The sequence below is a fragment of the Bombus vancouverensis genome, chromosome 11, assembly GCF_051014615.1.
Source record: "Bombus vancouverensis nearcticus chromosome 11, iyBomVanc1_principal, whole genome shotgun sequence".
In the NCBI taxonomy this organism is placed as follows: domain Eukaryota; kingdom Metazoa; phylum Arthropoda; class Insecta; order Hymenoptera; family Apidae; genus Bombus; species Bombus vancouverensis.
The window spans coordinates 12,815,102-12,833,868 of record NC_134921.1 but is presented as its reverse complement, the minus strand read 5'-3'; the positions used below and the strand labels follow the sequence as shown (position 1 = coordinate 12,833,868).

At 44.9% G+C, this 18,767-nt stretch overlaps 1 protein-coding gene across 1 annotated transcript; it reads right to left on the bottom strand.

Moving 5' to 3' along the window:
• Nucleotides 1-1,551: 1,551 nt before the first annotated feature.
• Nucleotides 1,552-11,601, bottom strand: LOC117154735 (brother of odd with entrails limited). Its single transcript, XM_033329977.2, has 5 exons — nt 11,124-11,601; nt 10,886-11,021; nt 8,140-9,097; nt 5,598-6,390; nt 1,552-5,430 (listed from the first exon to the last, which is right to left on the bottom strand). Exons 4-5 carry the CDS (start codon nt 6,377-6,379, stop codon nt 4,578-4,580), a joined length of 1,635 nt encoding a protein of 544 aa, XP_033185868.1. The 5' UTR covers nt 6,380-6,390; nt 8,140-9,097; nt 10,886-11,021; nt 11,124-11,601; the 3' UTR covers nt 1,552-4,577.
• Nucleotides 11,602-18,767: the final 7,166 nt, after the last annotated feature.

Genomic DNA, 18,767 nt, shown 5'->3' with positions numbered 1-18,767 from the left:
ACACCTCGTGAAACACGCCCATGTTTGACTTCAGCTTTTGAGCGATGCCGAAATTTTCACAGGAACTCACCGCCATGTGTCACGGGGCAAGAAAAAGAAAGCGAGAGAGAGAGAAAGGAAGAGAGAGAGAAAGAGGGGAATCTACGGACCCGGCCAACGATGCAAGACTTATCACGCGCCGTAGAACGACGTGCCGACGCACAGAATAGATTGTTTGTCGATTTTTAGTGACCTCGCGCGCTATAAAGCCGACCGCTCGTAAAACCGAGTTGCGTTTGCCAAGCTTCGTCTCGACGTATGCTTTTTGCTACGCGCGCACGGTCATCGCTATCGAGCGCGGTTTTAACCATTTCTTAATCGAGCTGCATTATTTTTTCCAGCCATTGGTGCTTGAATTATCAGAGTGGTTAGACAGTCTCGTAGAAGTTACGTAGATTTACAACGACGCAGCTTTCGCGATCCAACATGATTTCTCGTGAAACGCACGGATGAAAGCTTCGTTTCCTTCTCGTATACTCTTCGGTTTTTCCTTCGTTTCGAATTTTCACGGTATATTTCTATGCTTTGTTCGTCGTTGATTCTTGCGTCGTCGAGCGACGCGTACGAGTAACGCGAAGACGTAGATATTCCCGCTTCCGCTGCGTACAGCTGTATTTGCTTCTCCGAGAGAATTTAAGTCCTTCTTTCGAAAGAGTTCAGATAGAATTTCTTAGAAGCGTGACACGTATGCATCTTGTATCGTACTTTCGGTTAGACGCTGGGATTTTCTATCGGAGTCGCCCGCTTGTGTAACAATACGGCGGAGTTGGGAGATCATACTTTTATGGCTTACCGCATTTATGTTAGACGCACGAATTTTTAGACGTAGGGTACACCGAAGGTAAGAGAAACAAATGAGGTATACCAAGATGGACTACGGTCGGTAAGGCGAGCGTACGTTGCATAACCTACATTCGATAAAAGGAGCTTTCTTTGTATTATCTACGCGCAAGATGTTAGGGATTAAAGAAGAGACGAGGAACAGGGTAGACTTACTTATCGTCTTCTAGTGAAATTCCGATCGCGCGAAAGATCAAAGGTTTCGATATATTTTCTGTAATCGCTCAAGTTGCTAAAGTATAGCAACTTATCTGTTATATCTTCTCTATGGTAGGCCTGTGTAGTTAATGTTTTTTTTTAATAAAAGATCGCATAAGGTGTACCAGCAGTCGGTCAAGTAGCTTCGGTTGATCAAAAACTGATCGATGGTAATAAAGTTTTTGAATTAGGTCCAGTTTATTCTCCTTGATAAAATTTACTAACAGTCGGTAAAATATCTTCAGTCGGTTATGAATGGATCAACGGTAATAGTTGTTGTTATTCGATTATTTTCAAAATACGCATTTAATCTTTACAAGCGCGTTTATAATCGGCAACGTCGATAAAAATTACAATATAGAATACCGTTTTTCCGTGGAATATCTACTCGTTCACCTATCTATCAATCGTCTTTCTTACGTCGTTTAAATTCAGAAGATTCTGAAATACCGCGAAGAAGGATATGCGAGCGAATGTTTTTAATATCTTTTATTTCGTTTTTCTTAATATAATTTACAAACTTACTTAACTCTCGTATAAATCTAAAAATATAGATGCTCGTGCATGGCGTAAATTAATAACATAGAAAATAACAGGAGACTTAAACCATCTGCGAATTTCTAGTTCATTCGGCGGAACAGAGCTCGTTGTACATAGTACATTGTACATTTCCATATATCACTATACAGTAGGTATATTAAAAAATAGTACAAAATATTTTAATTCTTTTGTTTCGCACTTTCTCCCTCTCGCTTTCTCTCGCACACTCATACACAAACGCATTCTTTCCTTTCCCATCACTTTCGCGCTTATACACATAGGCCTAGGAATTTTATTCCTACTTTAACGTGTACTTCGAGATAAAAATTACAACGTTGTATAATGGCTTTCATTTCGTTCTCGTAAAGATATTTCGTTTCGTACGGTTTATATAATTGTCTTCCACTTCTCGACGAGCTGCTTCTTCAGATTTTCAACGATTCTCAACGATCGTACAATACGGCGAAAGTATCGTCAAGTAAATGTCGAAACATTTTCAGGCTTTTTCGTAGGATAAATAATCCGAATCTTTTCAAAGAAATATTTTTAACGCCATCTTCTTTCAAATTCGTCCGCCTAATAATTAAAACGAACAACTTCTTTAAAAAAAAAAAAAAAAGGTACACTATCCATTGCAAAGTTCAAATCAGTGTCGTTCCCGTTCTATCGCACAATTTTCGTCCGCTCGATAAACAAGTGGCAAGTTAAAAACTGCAAAGATGGCATCGTTCTCGGTGAAATACCGTTCGACTCGAAGAGTTGAACAACGGACAGCGTTAAACGCCGAAGGAAGAAGCGAGCTCGACGAATAAATTCCACAGACGTTTCTTCTAGAAGAGAAACGCGTTTCGACCAGTAGTAAAACCGAAGGGGAGATCATCGTTGCGGTTAGACGGTGCATCCTCGGTCACAAAAGGACCCTTAATGATGCTCTCCGCCGGTAGAATAGGAGAAAAAAAAGGGGGGGGGGAACGGTCTAGGGTCAGAAATATTTTTAGAAGAGAGCAGGTACCACCTAAACCAAGTAGCTTCGACACCCTAATGCACCTGTCACCTGTAGCAACGGTGGCACAGGTTCTTCCTGTGGCCGAAAAATTTGCATTATCCCCTCCTTGAGTCGTTGCAGACAATGAAGGCGTTTTACAATCCTCCCGTTTCGATCTTCGTTTACGGCATCTCCTTTATCGAGAATCTTTCAAGTTCGTTTTCTTTTTCTTCTTTTCTGTTCTTCGCGGAGTCGGCGAGTATCATGGAAGTCATGAGAACGTCGCTTCTTTTTTCTGAACGGGTGTACTCGAAGGCTCGTACTATCGTCGATTTTGAATTTTTCTTCTTCCAGAAAATTTCCCAACGTTACCGAAATATGGATAAATATGCGGATGGAACGTCGATGGAAAAAGTTGTAGAGATTTTTCGAAAAACGTACCGAGGAAGACCGAAAGAATTCTCGACCACTTCGTCGCATCTCATCGTCCTTTGTACGATACAAAATAAGGCACATTTTTTGTCGTTGAAAATCGATATCGTAATCGTAAGAAACGTCGATATCGGTTGAATAAATTTTTCTACGACTCGGCGAATAGTCGGCAGAATATTCATCCGTAATGACCGATAGAAAAAGTACGAAATTTACATTCGCAGCGTATAAAATACGATTAGTCGTTGCAAGATTAACTAGACTTCGTAATTGTATGTACAAACGTCCTCTCAATGCACCAATATGATAAAATTTTGTCAATGTTAACGCTTCCAACCTCTCCACGTTGTACTTTTCTTAAGGTTTCTTTGTTTCTTCCTTTTCTTCTCCCTTATCGAATATAAAAATACAGCCATATACGTATATAACTACGGATAAAAACTTCTTTCAATTGCCAACGCGACATAAAATCGTATCGAAGAACGGTAAAAATATTGCCACGATTCTTTATAGTCGCTTTTCGATCATGTATCGAAAAACAGATATTGCCATTTTTCTACAGCGATTGAAGATTCGTATAAAACAGTTTCTTTGCAATTTCTTTATAGTTCATCGTTGAATTAAAGATCAATCACTCGATAAATTTCCAATCTTTTTCTAATATTTTCATATGTACAACAATTATAAATGCTCTTTTTATAAACGCTCTTCGTAACAGTAATATATAATTAACGTTGCGTCTAATTATTATTATATTATCTACGAACTAATCTTTCTCCTAAGAAAAAGATATCGAATACTTAACATTTAACGTTTAACAATTAAAGTAATATAATGTCCATTTAATTTCGTAATAGAAAAAGATTATACAATTTATACATTGTTCGTTTAATGAACTAAAAAATACCACAGTCTGTAGCAATGGTTTTGCAATTGTCGATCAAATCGAAAAAACAATACCATTCGATCGTCGTGACGATATTTCCACCGTTGTAAAACGATCTTCGTCATTTGGCATGTTTCATTCTTTTATACTACACAAAGGCTGGGAATTCAAATTGACGTAAGCTCGCTCGTAAGGAAAGTCTCGTAGCATTTTTTCAAGGACGACGTTTTTCCGTCTTTCTAGAAAAAAACGCCTATTCCCGTCTAGTTTCCGTATCAAGCAGCATCGGTGGAAATCCACGCGTAAGAAACGTTAAAATAGTAACCTGATATCTGTCGGAACATTCCACGGAATATACTCGCTCCATGTATCGCGATAAAATCACCGCGATCACCCGAAACGAAATTAAATTATCGACGTACGAGCCTACGCCACTTGGACCACCCATGTAAAAGTCCTAACACGCAACATCCTCTTCCGCCGTACTCTCTACCATCCAGATACAAATGTATCGCTTACAAAATACCCCATCACTCGGATCATATCCGAACGACGTCCACGACGATTCCATTCGTTTGCACCAATTAGTCCCCTTCTTCGAAATCCAATTTCACAGCAGACGATCATTTGGTATTCTCCGTTGCGACATTGTCCCTTCTACCGACGCATTATATCCGCTATAGTGAACCCCTGCCTGGCTGGGGCGGGTCTGGGTGGAGGTGGCGGCTGAGGGGTGGGTGCCCTGGGTGGTCGTGACACCTCTTCCTCTCGTTCTCTGTCGCGTTCTCTTTCTCTACTCTGTTCCATCTCTCGTTCTCGTTCCCTCTCGCGTTCCTGCAGCTCCAGCAGCACCCTCGACGGTCCGGGTGATCCGATTCTTCGTCTGTACGAGGTCAGAATCAATGGCGGTGGGGGTGGGAGCGCACCAGGAGGATTCTGTGTGACAGAGTGTCCGCCAGTTGCGCTGCTGGTTACCGTGGAGGACGGCTTTACGGCCGGAAGCAGGTCTCTTCTGATCTGGAGATGAGGTCTCTGTGGAAGGGTGGACGAGGAAGCTGGCGCTGGAGGCGGTTGCGGCGGTCCGGACGAGCTCTGAGAGGGATAGGAAGCGTTCGTCGCGGAAGCTGGCAAGGAGGAGTTGGTCGTGGACGCGGACGACGACGAGCCGGCATCCTGGCAGTCCTCTTCCGGGCTGTCGTCGTCCCTGAGAGCCTCCTCCAACGCTTCGGGAGGCACGTCGCCTACCGCGTGCGTCAACGCGTGCCTCCTCAGGTCGCAGTTTCTGCGAAACACCTTGCCGCACGAGGTACACTCGTAAGGTTTGTGATCCGTGTGAGTGAGGAGGTGGGTTTTCAGGTTGCTGCGTTGGTTGAAGCTTCGAGCGCAGACCGGGCATTTGTGAGGAGATTCTTCCATGTGAAGGATTTTGTGCACGGCTAGGGTACGGCTTTGGCAGAAACCTTTGCCGCACTCGCCGCACTTGAACGGCTTCTCCTTGCTGTGAATATACCTGCAATGTACATAGGGCCGGGTTTAGTTTGGTCTGATAACGACGCATTCGTGCAACAGCGAGATAGCAGAGGCGTTGCAGTTCCCAGCGTAGCCTGGCTCGTCACGTCGAATCGAATTCTCGCCTTCGCACAATTTCACAGATTTGATAATAAAAAACGAAATTACCTATGATCTCGAAGGTGATCCTGCCTCCTGAACGCTTTGCCGCAGATATCGCACGAGTACGGCCGCTCGTCCGTGTGCGTCCGTTCGTGAATCAACAAATTGTACGACTTTGTAAACTGTCGATTACAGAATTTACAGATAAACTGTTTCTTAGGCCTGGACGCCCTTCCCGGTGCCCTTAGGAGCCTCCTATCCAAATGTTGATGCGCCAAGGGTCCACCAGGCGGATAGAGCGCCGCCGAACCACCCGGGAAGGGACCTGCGAATACCGGGTAACCGGGCGGTGGTTCGAGAAGAGGCGGCGGAGGAAGCAGAAGAGCCCTCGCGGCTAATTCCTTCCTCTTGTCCGCCATCATAGCCATAATCTCGTAACTGGACGAGGATTTTCTCGCGACGGACGACTCCGCGCCGACCTCGTGATCCGGATTCGACGCGTTCGACGAGGAAGGTGGTGGCCCGGTTAAGTGAGGGTGCAGGTCGGCCGGATAGGGCGCCAAGTGCAGCCTCGAAGGCACCACGGGCACGAACGCGGACGATTCGCGGTGATGATGGTGACCCAAGCCGGCTACCAAGCCGTGTCGATGGTGATGATAGGCAGCCAGGGCGCTAGACGGGTCGAAGCCCCTGGAAGTCGACTGTGCCGCTGATCCTGAGGACGATGCGCCCGCTGAAGTCGGTGCCGTCCTTGGTGACGGCCCAAGGCCCAGGTCCCGACCTCTGCTCGTCTCTTCCGAGACCGTAGCCGAGGCCGAGGCCGACGACGCCACGATGTCCGTCGGCATACCGATGACACCTGCAATTTCAATCAACCTCGTTGCTGATCGATGCCCCTCTTGTTGTCGGTAATCGTACAAAAGATATCGTATCGTATAGGTTTCCTCGGAGGGTACAAGGGGAATTTACACGCGAATTGTACTGAATTTCAGCTCCGCGTGAAAAAGATACCCGACGACTGGAAATATAGGATGTGTGGAAGTAGTGGAAATAGAAAACGTAATTTACAAATGCGAGTTCCACCGTTCGGATAAGTTCTTCATCGCGTGATTTTTCTTACGTTAAAGTTATTGTTCGAGTTTTGGGTAAAATATTCTTTCCGATGTAAATCGTTACGACGCATATATTTTTCGTACCGCGACGGTGTTGTTATAAATCGAGAGACTGGGTAGATGCAAGCGAGAAACGACACGTTTGTTCGGATAACTTTCGTTTAGAGGGAAGATTTAATCGACGATCGACGCGTAAACGTTCCATTGGTATTAAATTACTGGATACTTGTTCCCAAAGACGACACTTCTCAGCTATTATTTATTTTTATTCGTTGGAAAAGCCGAACCGAATTAAAATAATAAAATCGGGGAATATATGTAACGCTACCTTTCACGATAACCGATAAAACCATATATTTTCGCTTCCGCTCTACCTTCGTGATAAGATAAAACTTTTACCATGTACGGCATTTACCCCGAAACAAATGATTTAGACTTCTGAGAAAGGAAAAAAATTCTAGATAAACAATACTACTACTTGGAAGCAAGAAGTTGTAAAGCGACTTTCACACCGTTGCAAAATGGTAACGTATACTCCGATTACGAAATGCCATGGAAATGCGATTCAAGGACTTTGGCTACGTTCGTAACGTTTGTTTCTCCGAACTTCCTATGATTTGTAGTTTATCGCGCGATAAAAAAAAAAAAAAAAAAGAAGGAAGAGCGGATCGACGAGAACGAATCTACGAACGCCGAATACATCAGCGACTTGTGCGAAAATCATCATGGATAATCGATCTTTTGAAATTAAGCCGAGGAATCCACGTGACAAGGTTAAGTGTAAACCACGTTAAACATATCCGCCATCTTGCTATTCGTCTGTGACTTCCATTAAACATCGATACGAATTGAATTCACAGTCCGAGAGATATCGTTTGCTCGTGATATTTTGCTCCATTATCGTAATCGATCGTTAATTAACAAGATCCTTTATACGATACGTTCCGTACGGCGAAGAAATTCTCTTACTATCGTCCTACGAACTAAACTCTATTTAAACATCTCTGTTCGAAAAGCGTTCTTCCATCGGACCTTACTCACGATCCTACGCGAATAAAGCGATCGAGCGATAAGAAAAGCGGAATCCCCCGAGCAACGCGGGTCTCGTTCGCGATAAATTCAACGAACAACGCTATTTAACAGCGTGAAACGAAGCGCGGTTTCGACCTAAAGCCATGACTAATTGCTCGTCTAATGAATCAAAAGAACACGACTTTATCGCGTATCGCGTTTCCCAGACAATTGTGCGATAATGCGTGGAACCCGCTCCCGTTTTGCCAGCCGCGTGCGTTCCACGAACGTGAACTGGTTATCTCGAGCCGAGCACACCTGCCAACATGGCTTCCGCGGACCCAGCGGTCACGGCTAGTCCTAGCGGCCATGTTGGAATCGCCAATGCCCAGAAGAACGCAACGAGCGCGGACCACCTTGTTCCCTCTTTACCTCCGTATCGATCGAAATGTTCGACGCCTGTACGATCCTAGACAGGGGCTCACCAGGGAAACGTCGGCCGTCGAGAACGCTTCTCGATCTCGCGTTTACTCTCCGCCGATATCGTTCCACCGTCGCATCTCCGCCCGAGACGTGTGATCCTGTGCAGCGATCGCTGGCGGGAGCATTCGTCGCGATACCAGGATCGGCTACATCGAGTCGCTGCCACCAACGATTCTGCTGTTCGTTCCTCGGCTGCTTTATCGTGAAACCATCCGCGAGCACCCACGTAAGCACACATACACGGATCCGCACTAGCGACACACTGTGAATCGTACAATCAAGTTGGTAGGGGCACACGATTTCGGCCACGAAACTCGCACACTCGCCGCGCACCTCCTCCAACCTCCTCGATACCGCTCGATCGTGGATCGCTTCTCCTCTTCCGGAAGCTTGGATCACCGCGAAGTCGCGATCGGAGAGGGAGATAGATAGATGGACAAAGAGAGAGAGAGAAGGAGAGAGAAAGAGAGAGAGAGAGGAAAAAAAAGGAACGTAAGGAAAAGGAAGAAAACCGCGTAATCGTCGCGGACGTAGCACCGTACCTACGTTTCTCGATCGTAGACACGAAGGAGCGCGCGGTTTACTGCGTGTTGGACGCCGCCAGGTAGGCTACCTCGGCGCACACCCACGCAGCCGAGGCACACGCATGGTCCACACGCACGCGGACACACAGGTAACAGACCACGACTTGCCTGGGAGTCTTTCCGTTCGGCTGCCGCTAGTAGCGCTGCTGCTGGATGCTGTGCTCCGACTGCCTCGCTTCTGGCCGACGACGGTGCGACAGAGTCCGATGGAACCGGCCAATGGGAGTCCAACCGAGACGCAGCAGAACCTGGAGCAGGCCCTAGCAATGGGACCGAGACCCTTCCGCGTTCAGCATCCTGCTCGAACAATTGCCCAGCTGCCGCGTAGGGAACGAGCGCCGAGAACTTTGTTTATTCGAAGAAAATTTTTGTCCACCTGTACGTACACGATAATGGGTCAAACAGGTTAATCGTCTCGTGGAATTGAGCGTAATTTTAATTCGATATGGAAGTCAGAAAATTTCGGCAATCGTAGCGTGTTCGGGGTGACGTTAACGTTCGGATTAATTCAAACGAGAAGGAAGCGCGGCGGCAGAAATACGGGAGTAATTTTACTGCAACGTGCATGGACACGCGAGAATCTATTTGCATAGTCTATGTACGGATCGAATTTAATTTGCATGAAAATTTAAATTATACATGCAAATAAGAGTCAGAGAGACGTAGAAGTTTAACGGCAGATCGAAGAAACGAGACAACAGTGGTCGTATTAACGCTTACGGCTCGCTGCAACGAGACATCGTTAATGCGTTACGATAAAATCAGATAACCAAAGGGAACATCGAAGATAACGATTGACTAAATTGTCGAATATGTAACCGCCCGTAAGGTTTGCGCTATTTCGAAACTATAATGCGAGATAGATAATATCTATTTGAAGCGCGATGCAAAATTCATGAAATGACTTTGAGATTAGATTGCTGGCTATTCAACGATAGAGGAAACGTATTTAAAGGTAATTTTTCACGCGAACGTTCTTCCGTGTTACTCGTTCAGTTGCTCCATAGACATTCGACGGATTGAGGAGGCACGTCTCCGTTTGATAAACGATTTGAGGCTTCCCTTGAACTATACCGATATATACCGTCAGTATTTCAAGATTCTCGACTAGAAGGGTCGGTATATATCGTCGATACGATATTGCGAATATTTATCGATAAGCCGCACCTCCGTCCAGACCCTTGAAACATCGACGATATTATTGATCGTCCGAGGACACCCTATGAAATAATTCTTCTTGCAGCGCTGGAAATCCCACGGACGATCGTTCATACATAGCTATACGTACCGATACGATGTTCCAAACTATCGAACTATACAGCTTTATTTATTTATATGTATCCATGACCTGGAACTACTATTACTACTACCGTATTTACTTGCTACTACTACGTTATGTTTTGGGTTACAAGGTCTAGGAACGAGAGAATTAATAAACAGATTTCTATTTACGTTCCCTGTAGCCTCTAGCCAAAGCTACAACTCGACTTATTTTGGTAATGTCCTTTTGCTATAAATATACGAACGTATCCCCTATCGTTCCATTGTCTAGTAACACTAGACACAAGAGAGTAAGGATCTGAATCGGCGTAAACTTATGCGTTATACTTGTACTTATACCATTAATTATTTCAATATACTTTTCTATTACAAATTCATTCACTCGTTCTTCGATCAGTCAACCTCGACGTCGACGCAAACATTTCTCCGGTCGTTGCAAGATCAAGCCTTTCTACCCTCATTTTCTACCCCGCATGGGTACGATCGACGTTCCAGCAACGTTTGCTCCAACTGAAAAACTCCATTCCGCGTCAAAGCCATCGCTAACGGAGACGCAGAGCAAAGGGGACCAGGAACGAGGGAGGGAGATCCACGGGTATCCTATCTACCAGTGCCTACGACGCGGTGCCGCGCAGGTTGAACGCAGGAGGTTTAGGTAGAGACATGGTATGAGGAACAGGTGCGTAATACCAAGGTTCGGTGCCCCCCTGATCGATAAACATATCCATCTCCTTCGAATCTTATATTCTCTATCTACAGAGCCGGTATAAACATCCATCTCGAATCCTCCTTCGAAATGCAGCGCGCAAACGCGTTGCATCTTCGCCACCGGACTATTACCAATTTGCCAAAAGAACCCGTTCATTTACGTGCATTTACATACCTGATCGATCCTTCCGAAAGTCAATGGACCGTGCAGCAACTCGAAGACTCCTTGTTCGTCTTAGATCTCAAGCACCTGTACATAAGAGGAAAGTCGAATTCCAGGAGGAGGTAACAGCCGGTCGAAGCATTATTTACTAGAAACAAAGATGAAGGTAGATCGCGTCACGTTCGAAAGGCGAAGTTCGGGCGAACGGGTAACGGAAGGTAAAAAATCGTGGGGCAGGTTGTAAGTCCACCTGTAGGAAACTCGTACGGCGCCGGCACTGAAGAAGGAGATCGGTCGATGGTGGGCGGGAAGGGGAGAGACCAGCGGCCAGAGGCACTCAGAGAGATCGAGCCTCGATCTTTCTCCTTACTTCTTCTCTTCTCTTGCTTCTTCTTCCCGGGCCAGTCGACATCCAGTCCATCCCTCTCCCTCGTGGGCAGAGCACGCGGTTCTTTTTCTTTCTTTCCGTCTCTTTTCTGCTGGCAGCAGCCGCCGCCGCCGACGCCCAGCCGGTTTTACACCGGCGAACCGATCCAATCGAGTGTCTCGGAAGAACGAGGCTGGTTCTAGTTCATGGATCGTGGATTTCGCTCCACTTGCCTAGAACAACCGGCGTAATTGTTCGTCCGTGCGATCCAGAGGGATTTGCTCGCGCCACGATCGCCACGCCACGCTTCCTCGCGGAGCAACGTCGAACTCGCAGCAATCCAGCTATTGGAATTACGAAAAACTGCGGAGATTCGCGCGTTCGTCAGACCGAGCCGAGACCCGTTTCTCCGTTTCGGTTTGGCTCACCTTCGTCTCCTCGCGGTGGCCACGAGCAACTGCTCCGGATTCCTTCCGAGTCCAGTCGCTTCGCAACCGAACGCTTCCTGGCTGTGTCCTTCCGCCAGAGACGATTTTTACGGCAACAGGAGGTGGAATATAGTTTACGCGTTCGCTGCTACCGATGCACGTGTCGCGTCTATTCCATTGTTTACGTATGTAGCACTGCCGACGTAGCTGCTACATTTTACTCTCTGTACGTTTCGACGAAATAATCTGGAAAGAGAAACGAAGCGGTATATCGGAACGAGTAGTATCGCTTAAAATAAGACGTTTCTAGCGAAAAAGCAGAGGTACTGGTCGATATATTCATCGAATAGCGACACAGCTACTGCAATCTCGCTAAATGTCCGTAATGTCCAAGATTATCCGGTTAAAATATTCATTTTACTCGTTACGCAAGGAGAATTTCCAATCGGACACGGTTTCAGCGTTATTTATGCAGCGGTCAACTCGATACGGTTCGTATTCTGGCTATTATTGGGGTTCCCTATTCACCTTGCTTTCTACTCTTTGGTAAAAATCGGTCACGAAATCGGCTGGCGAACGCGAGCATTCGCCGGTGGCTGATAGACGAGGTTCGAACGGTCGATCGATAGATCGGCGATCGAGACGACCTCCTGGCACGAATATTAACACGAATTTCTCGAATATCGGCCTTCTCAGATCGTTTTCTCCGCAGCAACGCCGGAACAAACCTCCCATTGATGATCCATCGACGTTCATCGACTATTTTAATGTCCCGTGAATTTCTGTTCCGCGTCACGAGAAAACGTACTGTCGTCCGTAAAAACCGATTTCTCATCGCCACTGCTATCGTTCGATCGATGTTCTTTCCAGTCGGAATAGAAGGAACGACTCGTTCGAATTCGCTTTTTATTAAATACGAAAGAATTTCCAATAATAAAAATCAATGCAGAAAAAATTTGCTCGTATTTCTTTAGACAGAGATAAACCTCCTAAGTAAAAAGGAATCGTTGATGCGGTAGTTCGGGAGAATCAAAGTCGACGTTTGGGAGCTTAACCTCGCGCGTAACGAATAAGCATCGAGCATCGGACCCAAGCTCGTCGAAAAAGACGATCGAGGCAGAAGCTGTCGTCGATCATCGATCGTGGCTACTTTTCACCGTAAGCGGCTATGAATTTTTCCGTCTTTCGTGCGCTATTGTGCGTAGGTCAACGTCTACCTGCAGGTGCATTTGTATTCACGAGCCGGCGACACGCTGTCGGGTGTAGCGTCGTGTAAACGCTGCAGGTACCTGCCAATGTGGACGAATCAGCTGCGGAGGAACGTTTTTATGCAGCATCTCGGAGAGATAATGTAGTCGATCTTTTTACTGGCCTTCTATATCGCTCAATGTACCGACAAAGAACCTCCATGGACGCTTTTGACAAGTTTTTTCTTCGCATATTCCATTGCTTTTGTACTAGCGAGGTAGCCCGAGCTCGAATTAAAATCTGATTAAGCAAGCATGGCAGGATATATGGTAATTAACGGCGTAAATTGTCTCTGATCTTTTTACGGTAATCTTTAGAAGACCAGTTTCTTGCTAAAAGAATCGTTCGAATAATTTAAGTCGATGAAATTTATTCAAAAAATGATCTATCGATATATTCTTTCTAAAAATACGTTAAAGATCATTGTTATTAGATTTCTTACAAATTTAAACGATTTACGCGAAGAGTAATGAGTTGTAAATGCAAAACGCTAAAGGGTTCGGTGACGAAACATTGACGAATTACTGGAGGAGGCTACGGTAACGGTATGCGGTGACGAACCTTTTCCCTAAAAGGCTCAGATGCTAGGGAGAAGGTCAACATGGTTCCTTTACGTGAGAAAAAAATGGGTCTCCGACGACAGGTATTTTACATTTAAATATCGGAGTGGCTCGCGGTACTCAGATGCAAAATACAACGTTGTACGTGATCTCACGTGTGAGAACGAGGATCGACGCTAACGATAAAGTTACAGAACAGTTTCGTATTAGAATTTAAATTTGCATTTAAACGTTTAACAGCTCAATGGTTTCAGTGGCGATATATTCGTTTGTACTTTACGCGCTAAATCCCTGTCTCCTCGATTCTAGACCGAAGTATAACAGTTGGAAGAGTTTTATAATAATTTTTAAACCAATAGTCTAAACCTCGATACTCTCTTCCCGAGGAACGAAACAATCTACTGTTACCGCGTGCAAAAGACAAGACGAAGTTGCACCAAATTCCCGTTAAAATCGTACGAGAAGAATTTTTGGCTCCGCTTCGCACATCGTAAGTCATCGGAGAGTGCGAGAAAGCCACGCACCGATTAAAACGCGAATGGTAGGTTTCGGGGGGTCAGAGGACTCGATCCGTACAAGCTTTTAGGCAAGGCGACAGCACGCGAGGCGTTGCTACAGCGTGCAACTGCCTCTCCCGTCGTTTTGTTCACTGAACTAGTTCCCTCTCCTCTTTCCGCCCCCGACCACATGCAGCCACTACCACCGACGCTATCTCACCACCACCACCAACCACCATCGCCACCACCACCATCACATCCACGCCGGGAAGTTATCAAGATCACCACCGTGCTGGAAGTTGGAAGAAGACTGGGCGAGCGACTCCTTGCTTCCAAGAGGAAGAGAAACGACGAGCAGTCCAACTCTGTTGGCTGAATTTCCACCAAGATTTCATCGAATTTGATCTAATTGAAGAATTTAAGGGAAACATGGAGAGGAAATCCGCGTCGAATCGGTCCTGTCAAAGCTTTCGTCGAAGTTATGGACGAATTTCCTTTGTTCACGGTTTATTAAACCGTTACCTGTTACGGATCTCGTTCAGTAACTCTAGAAAAGATTCGTTTCAATTTGGAGGTCTTATAGCGTCGATAAAAGTTAGAAAGTGCTACATCTGCCAATAATTAACAAAATTGTACTCCTAAGAAACGTTGACGATCTGAAAACTAAATGTAACTTCTGTATCTCTGTTCATCGAGTGGTGTTAAAAAATACGTATACAGGGTGTTCAGTGATCTCTGGTACCCAGCGTTTTTCTCGTAAATGGCGAATACCGGCGAAAGATGCTAGAGAGAAAAGTTTTTCCATTAAAGTCAAAGATCAGCCTGGTACGAGTGTGTGACGAATTTTCAAGTTTATTTTCCTCGGAGACAAAGCGTTCTCCGAACAAATTTTATTCCACATTTTCGACTTTTTCTCACACGTAGAACAACGTTCTGCCGTTTATTTTTGCTGGCGTCCACTCCAGAATTATACACGTTCGAGTATGCTTGAAAACAGATTTTCAAACTCGATTTTCTCAAAAATGAAACATTATACGAACGTTATTCTTCCTCTTATTTTTCCATAAAGAATCGCCCTGTATCCACTTGTTCGTATCGTTCGGTCGCATTCTGTACAGTGCCGATATCGAAACGAAGCTTAAACACTTTTGCACGGTATCGTATTCGGAGGGAGGTAACAATGTCGCGTGTGGATCTACCTTAAAACACGGAATACCATGCGTCGAATTTTGATGCATCGAACGCGAACAAAAGTCGGTGGTTACAGGCGAGGGCGTTCACATTGCACGCGGTGCGTGTGTTGCCGGCGAGCGTCTGCTTACGGTACCGCTTCATTTGCGACTAGCGCGCTCGATGTGCACGCGCCCCATGCGTAACGCGTGCTTGTTCGCAAATTTTCAGATGCGAATCGATTCTAGTCGAGTAACTGCCCCTATTTCCGCCCCAGTTGCGTAGAAATTGCATCCGCTCGATGAATAAATGGAAATACGAGCGTGAAACGATAATCGCGAGACATTATGTATGAAACTGCAGGTACGGTGTTATCGTTAATGTATGGAGTTTTGATGCGCGATCAGATAGAGTTATGTTACTCGTAGACAGCTTTAATTACGGTGTCTGTGATCGATGCGCCATGGTACGTGGTACGGAATAAACGGCTTATTACGTTCTTGCGAATAATCGGACAGTAGCGAGTTTAATTAAAAAAAATGATGGAAAATGGTTTTGCGTCGCCTGATGCTTCTTCTTTCGTCGAGAGAGTTAATATCCGATATCGCGAGAAATATATTATGAACGAAGCTTTAGTCGTATCGCGCAGAAATGATAGAAAAACACGACAGGTAAGAAGGAATTGCCAGGAGAAGAAGGATAGAGAAACGGAGCAGGAAGAAACTGTACAAAGAGTAAAAACGCATCCCTGCCAAACGAAGTCTCCCTAAAGTATATGCATACTTTTTGCCTTGGTATTTCCATTCGAGCAGCGTTCAAGAAGATGACGAAGATTGGGGAACAAGATGAAGATTAAAGACGCACTGTAGGCAACAAAAAGATGACGGCGACGTAATTAAGGAAGTAATATCGTAAAATTTAAGCAGTATAGTAATGATTGGTTTGCGAACGTACTTATATTTTAGTCCAAATAAACTTCAAGGGAAACGAAAAAGCGTGGTGAAGTGTATACCCAGCAGAGTGGAAATTAATATTCCTTTGACCATGATTAAGGCGTGTGTTGTTGCTGGGTGTATATTCGTTTCGGGTCATAAAATAGGAAGAAAAATACTGAAAAGCCTCGGATAGGGATAATTAAGATTCAATGTATAAAATGGGAAGCAAACAGTGTAGTAATAATAATCATTGTTCTACTTAAGAAGGTACCTAACGATGCAAAATTCGAAAGAACGATATAACGTAACAGCGATAATTCACCGAACGAAAAGATCGCAAATGCCACTATAACGTACATTAATCGAGAGAACGCTGAAACGAACAAGGTAAAGGAAAATAGGAGATATAAAACGGTGTAACTAAGAGGAAGAGGAGAATTCTGGGGCGGTCATAGAATGGTAAAATAACGCTATAAGCGTTCTGCGGATCCGCAGTTTCTCTCAATGGAACCCGAGAGAAAAGAAAAGAACGCGACACGGGAACCGGAGGAAGAAACGGATGGCCTCGCAAAACTAAAAGGAAGCGGGAAGATTAAAAAGAGGAGCGAGAGACTTCTCGCGAAACTTTAAGATAAATACGTGCCTGTTAAAGGAATCTCAAAAGGACAAACTCGACCGGGAACGAATTAAAAATAAGCCGGCAGAAATGCCAGGGTCGAGGACCTCCGTAGTCGCATCTTTCCAAAAATTCGGACGTCACGGTTGCTTTTCGCTCCCGTCTTCTCTTTATCGTTCCGAAGAAGCTTCAAATGAGACGAAGAAAACCGGCGAATAACTTATGCAAAAGGAACAAACTCGTCGAGAGAAGGGAGGGGGCGGGCGGGAAGGGACGAACAGAAGAAAGAAATCGAATGAGATTTCCACACTGGTCGGGGACAAACGAATGTTCGAACGAATGACAGAAAAATGGTTCCACCGGGAGCATAAGCTACTAGGAATATCTCGAGTTTCGTGAAAAACGAAAGCGTGGATCAAGGATAGGGAAAAATGTAACGCTGGAAGATCGAATCTGTAACTCATACCCGACCAACCACGTGGTCAGTGTGAACGAAGCCTGAATCCTGATCCAAGGAGCACCGTAGAAAAGGATAAAGAGGGCAAGAAGGAGACGATGAAGAAAGACCGCGCGTCAGCAGAAGGAGAGGAAACGTGGTCTCGCACCGCGCACGGATCTCGAAGCATGGAGAACACGAACTGGTCGCCGCATACCTACACGACGCGTAATGAGAACATACCAGCGTCGTTCGGCCTGCTATCTGCTATCAAACGGATACCACCGGTTCAACCGCGGATAAACCGTGTACCGGGCCCTCGGCAAACTCAAATTCGTTTTACATCCAGTCTATATGCCGATAAATTTATCGAAACAACGTCGTATCGGAAGAGCCGTTTCACCAAAGGATCTCGCATGCCACCACCTTACACGTTACGTTCTCCCCATACAAATCCCTGATTTTGAACGAAAAATTCCCGCCGGTTGCCGAGAAATTCGTGCTAAACGTTTCTCGAGAATGTGTCGTAACAGGGGAATTGTTTCACGCAGGATTTTCCTGTGTCACCTATTAGCCGGTTATATTTTCCTGATCCGAAGCCTGAAATTTTTCCCGAGAACTTTATTTGTTCTTGTTCTTAACTTACCTTAACTTACCTGTAAACTTACCTTATCTACCGATCCTTTGTACGACCTATATACCGATTTGGATCACCGTGTTGCAAACATTGCGAATAATTTTTAGAAATTCTTTTAAGTCTATAGGGTCATACAGAGATATCTTTGAATCATTTTATTTCATTAGTTTAGAGCGTGGGATTATTGAACTAGGACGTGGAAGTGACGAGATGCGAGACACAGGATAAAGGGTGCTGATTGCGAGGAATGGAGCAATGATAAGGGGTAGGGAATATTGGGTGTGAGATATCAGTATCGAATTGTAGGTATTAGATACGAGGCAGGGAACGTAAGATTTAGAAAATAAAACGAGGAATAGAAAGTGCGAGACGCGGAAATATGTGTAAATTCTTCAACGTAAAGTTCTAAAGTCAACGCAGTCTTAACGGTCAAACGATGATTTACTAAAAAGAGCAAACAGCGTACAAAATCATTGACAAACAACTCGAATACTTCGTTTTCAATTGCACATGCATCAAATTAACATTCTATTCTCCATGTGGCGATGCTCTTTGTATCACTGGTCGCTTAAAAAGTTGTACAAAAATTATAGCGCGTATAGTGCCTCGGTATCCTTAGGACTTTTCCGGCGGTTACTTATCTGCGTAGAAGGCTAGCACATTGCAATTACCCTTTGATAGTCGTGGTATAGACATTATTAGGCATTCCCTCGTTCTAAAGCGATAAACGCGGCGAAAGTCTCAAATCTAAAATTAATGTAAATTATACGGCGTGAACGTCAATAATTTAACAATAATTACCATTTATAGGAATTAATAGGTAATATCATGGGTATAGCGTAACGTATCGGTATAGGATTACGCTTGGAGTTCGAAAACCAACTAATAATCTTTGAAGCCTTTCGAATTCTATTGCGAAATTATACGTCTCGATATTGGGAGTTAGTTTCACGAATACTTGGAAATAGCGGCTACGTAATTATTATCAATTCGAAACCAT

Bases quoted from the DNA above. Each gene is read 5' to 3' on its own strand.
- LOC117154735 (XM_033329977.2), bottom strand. From the start codon at position 6,379: ATGCCGACGGACATCGTGGCGTCGTCGGCCTCGGCCTCGGCTACGGTC. The intron at 5,431-5,597 runs GTAATTTCGTTT...TGTACATTGCAG, and splicing joins GATCACCTTCGAGATCATAG to GTATATTCACAGCAAGGAGA.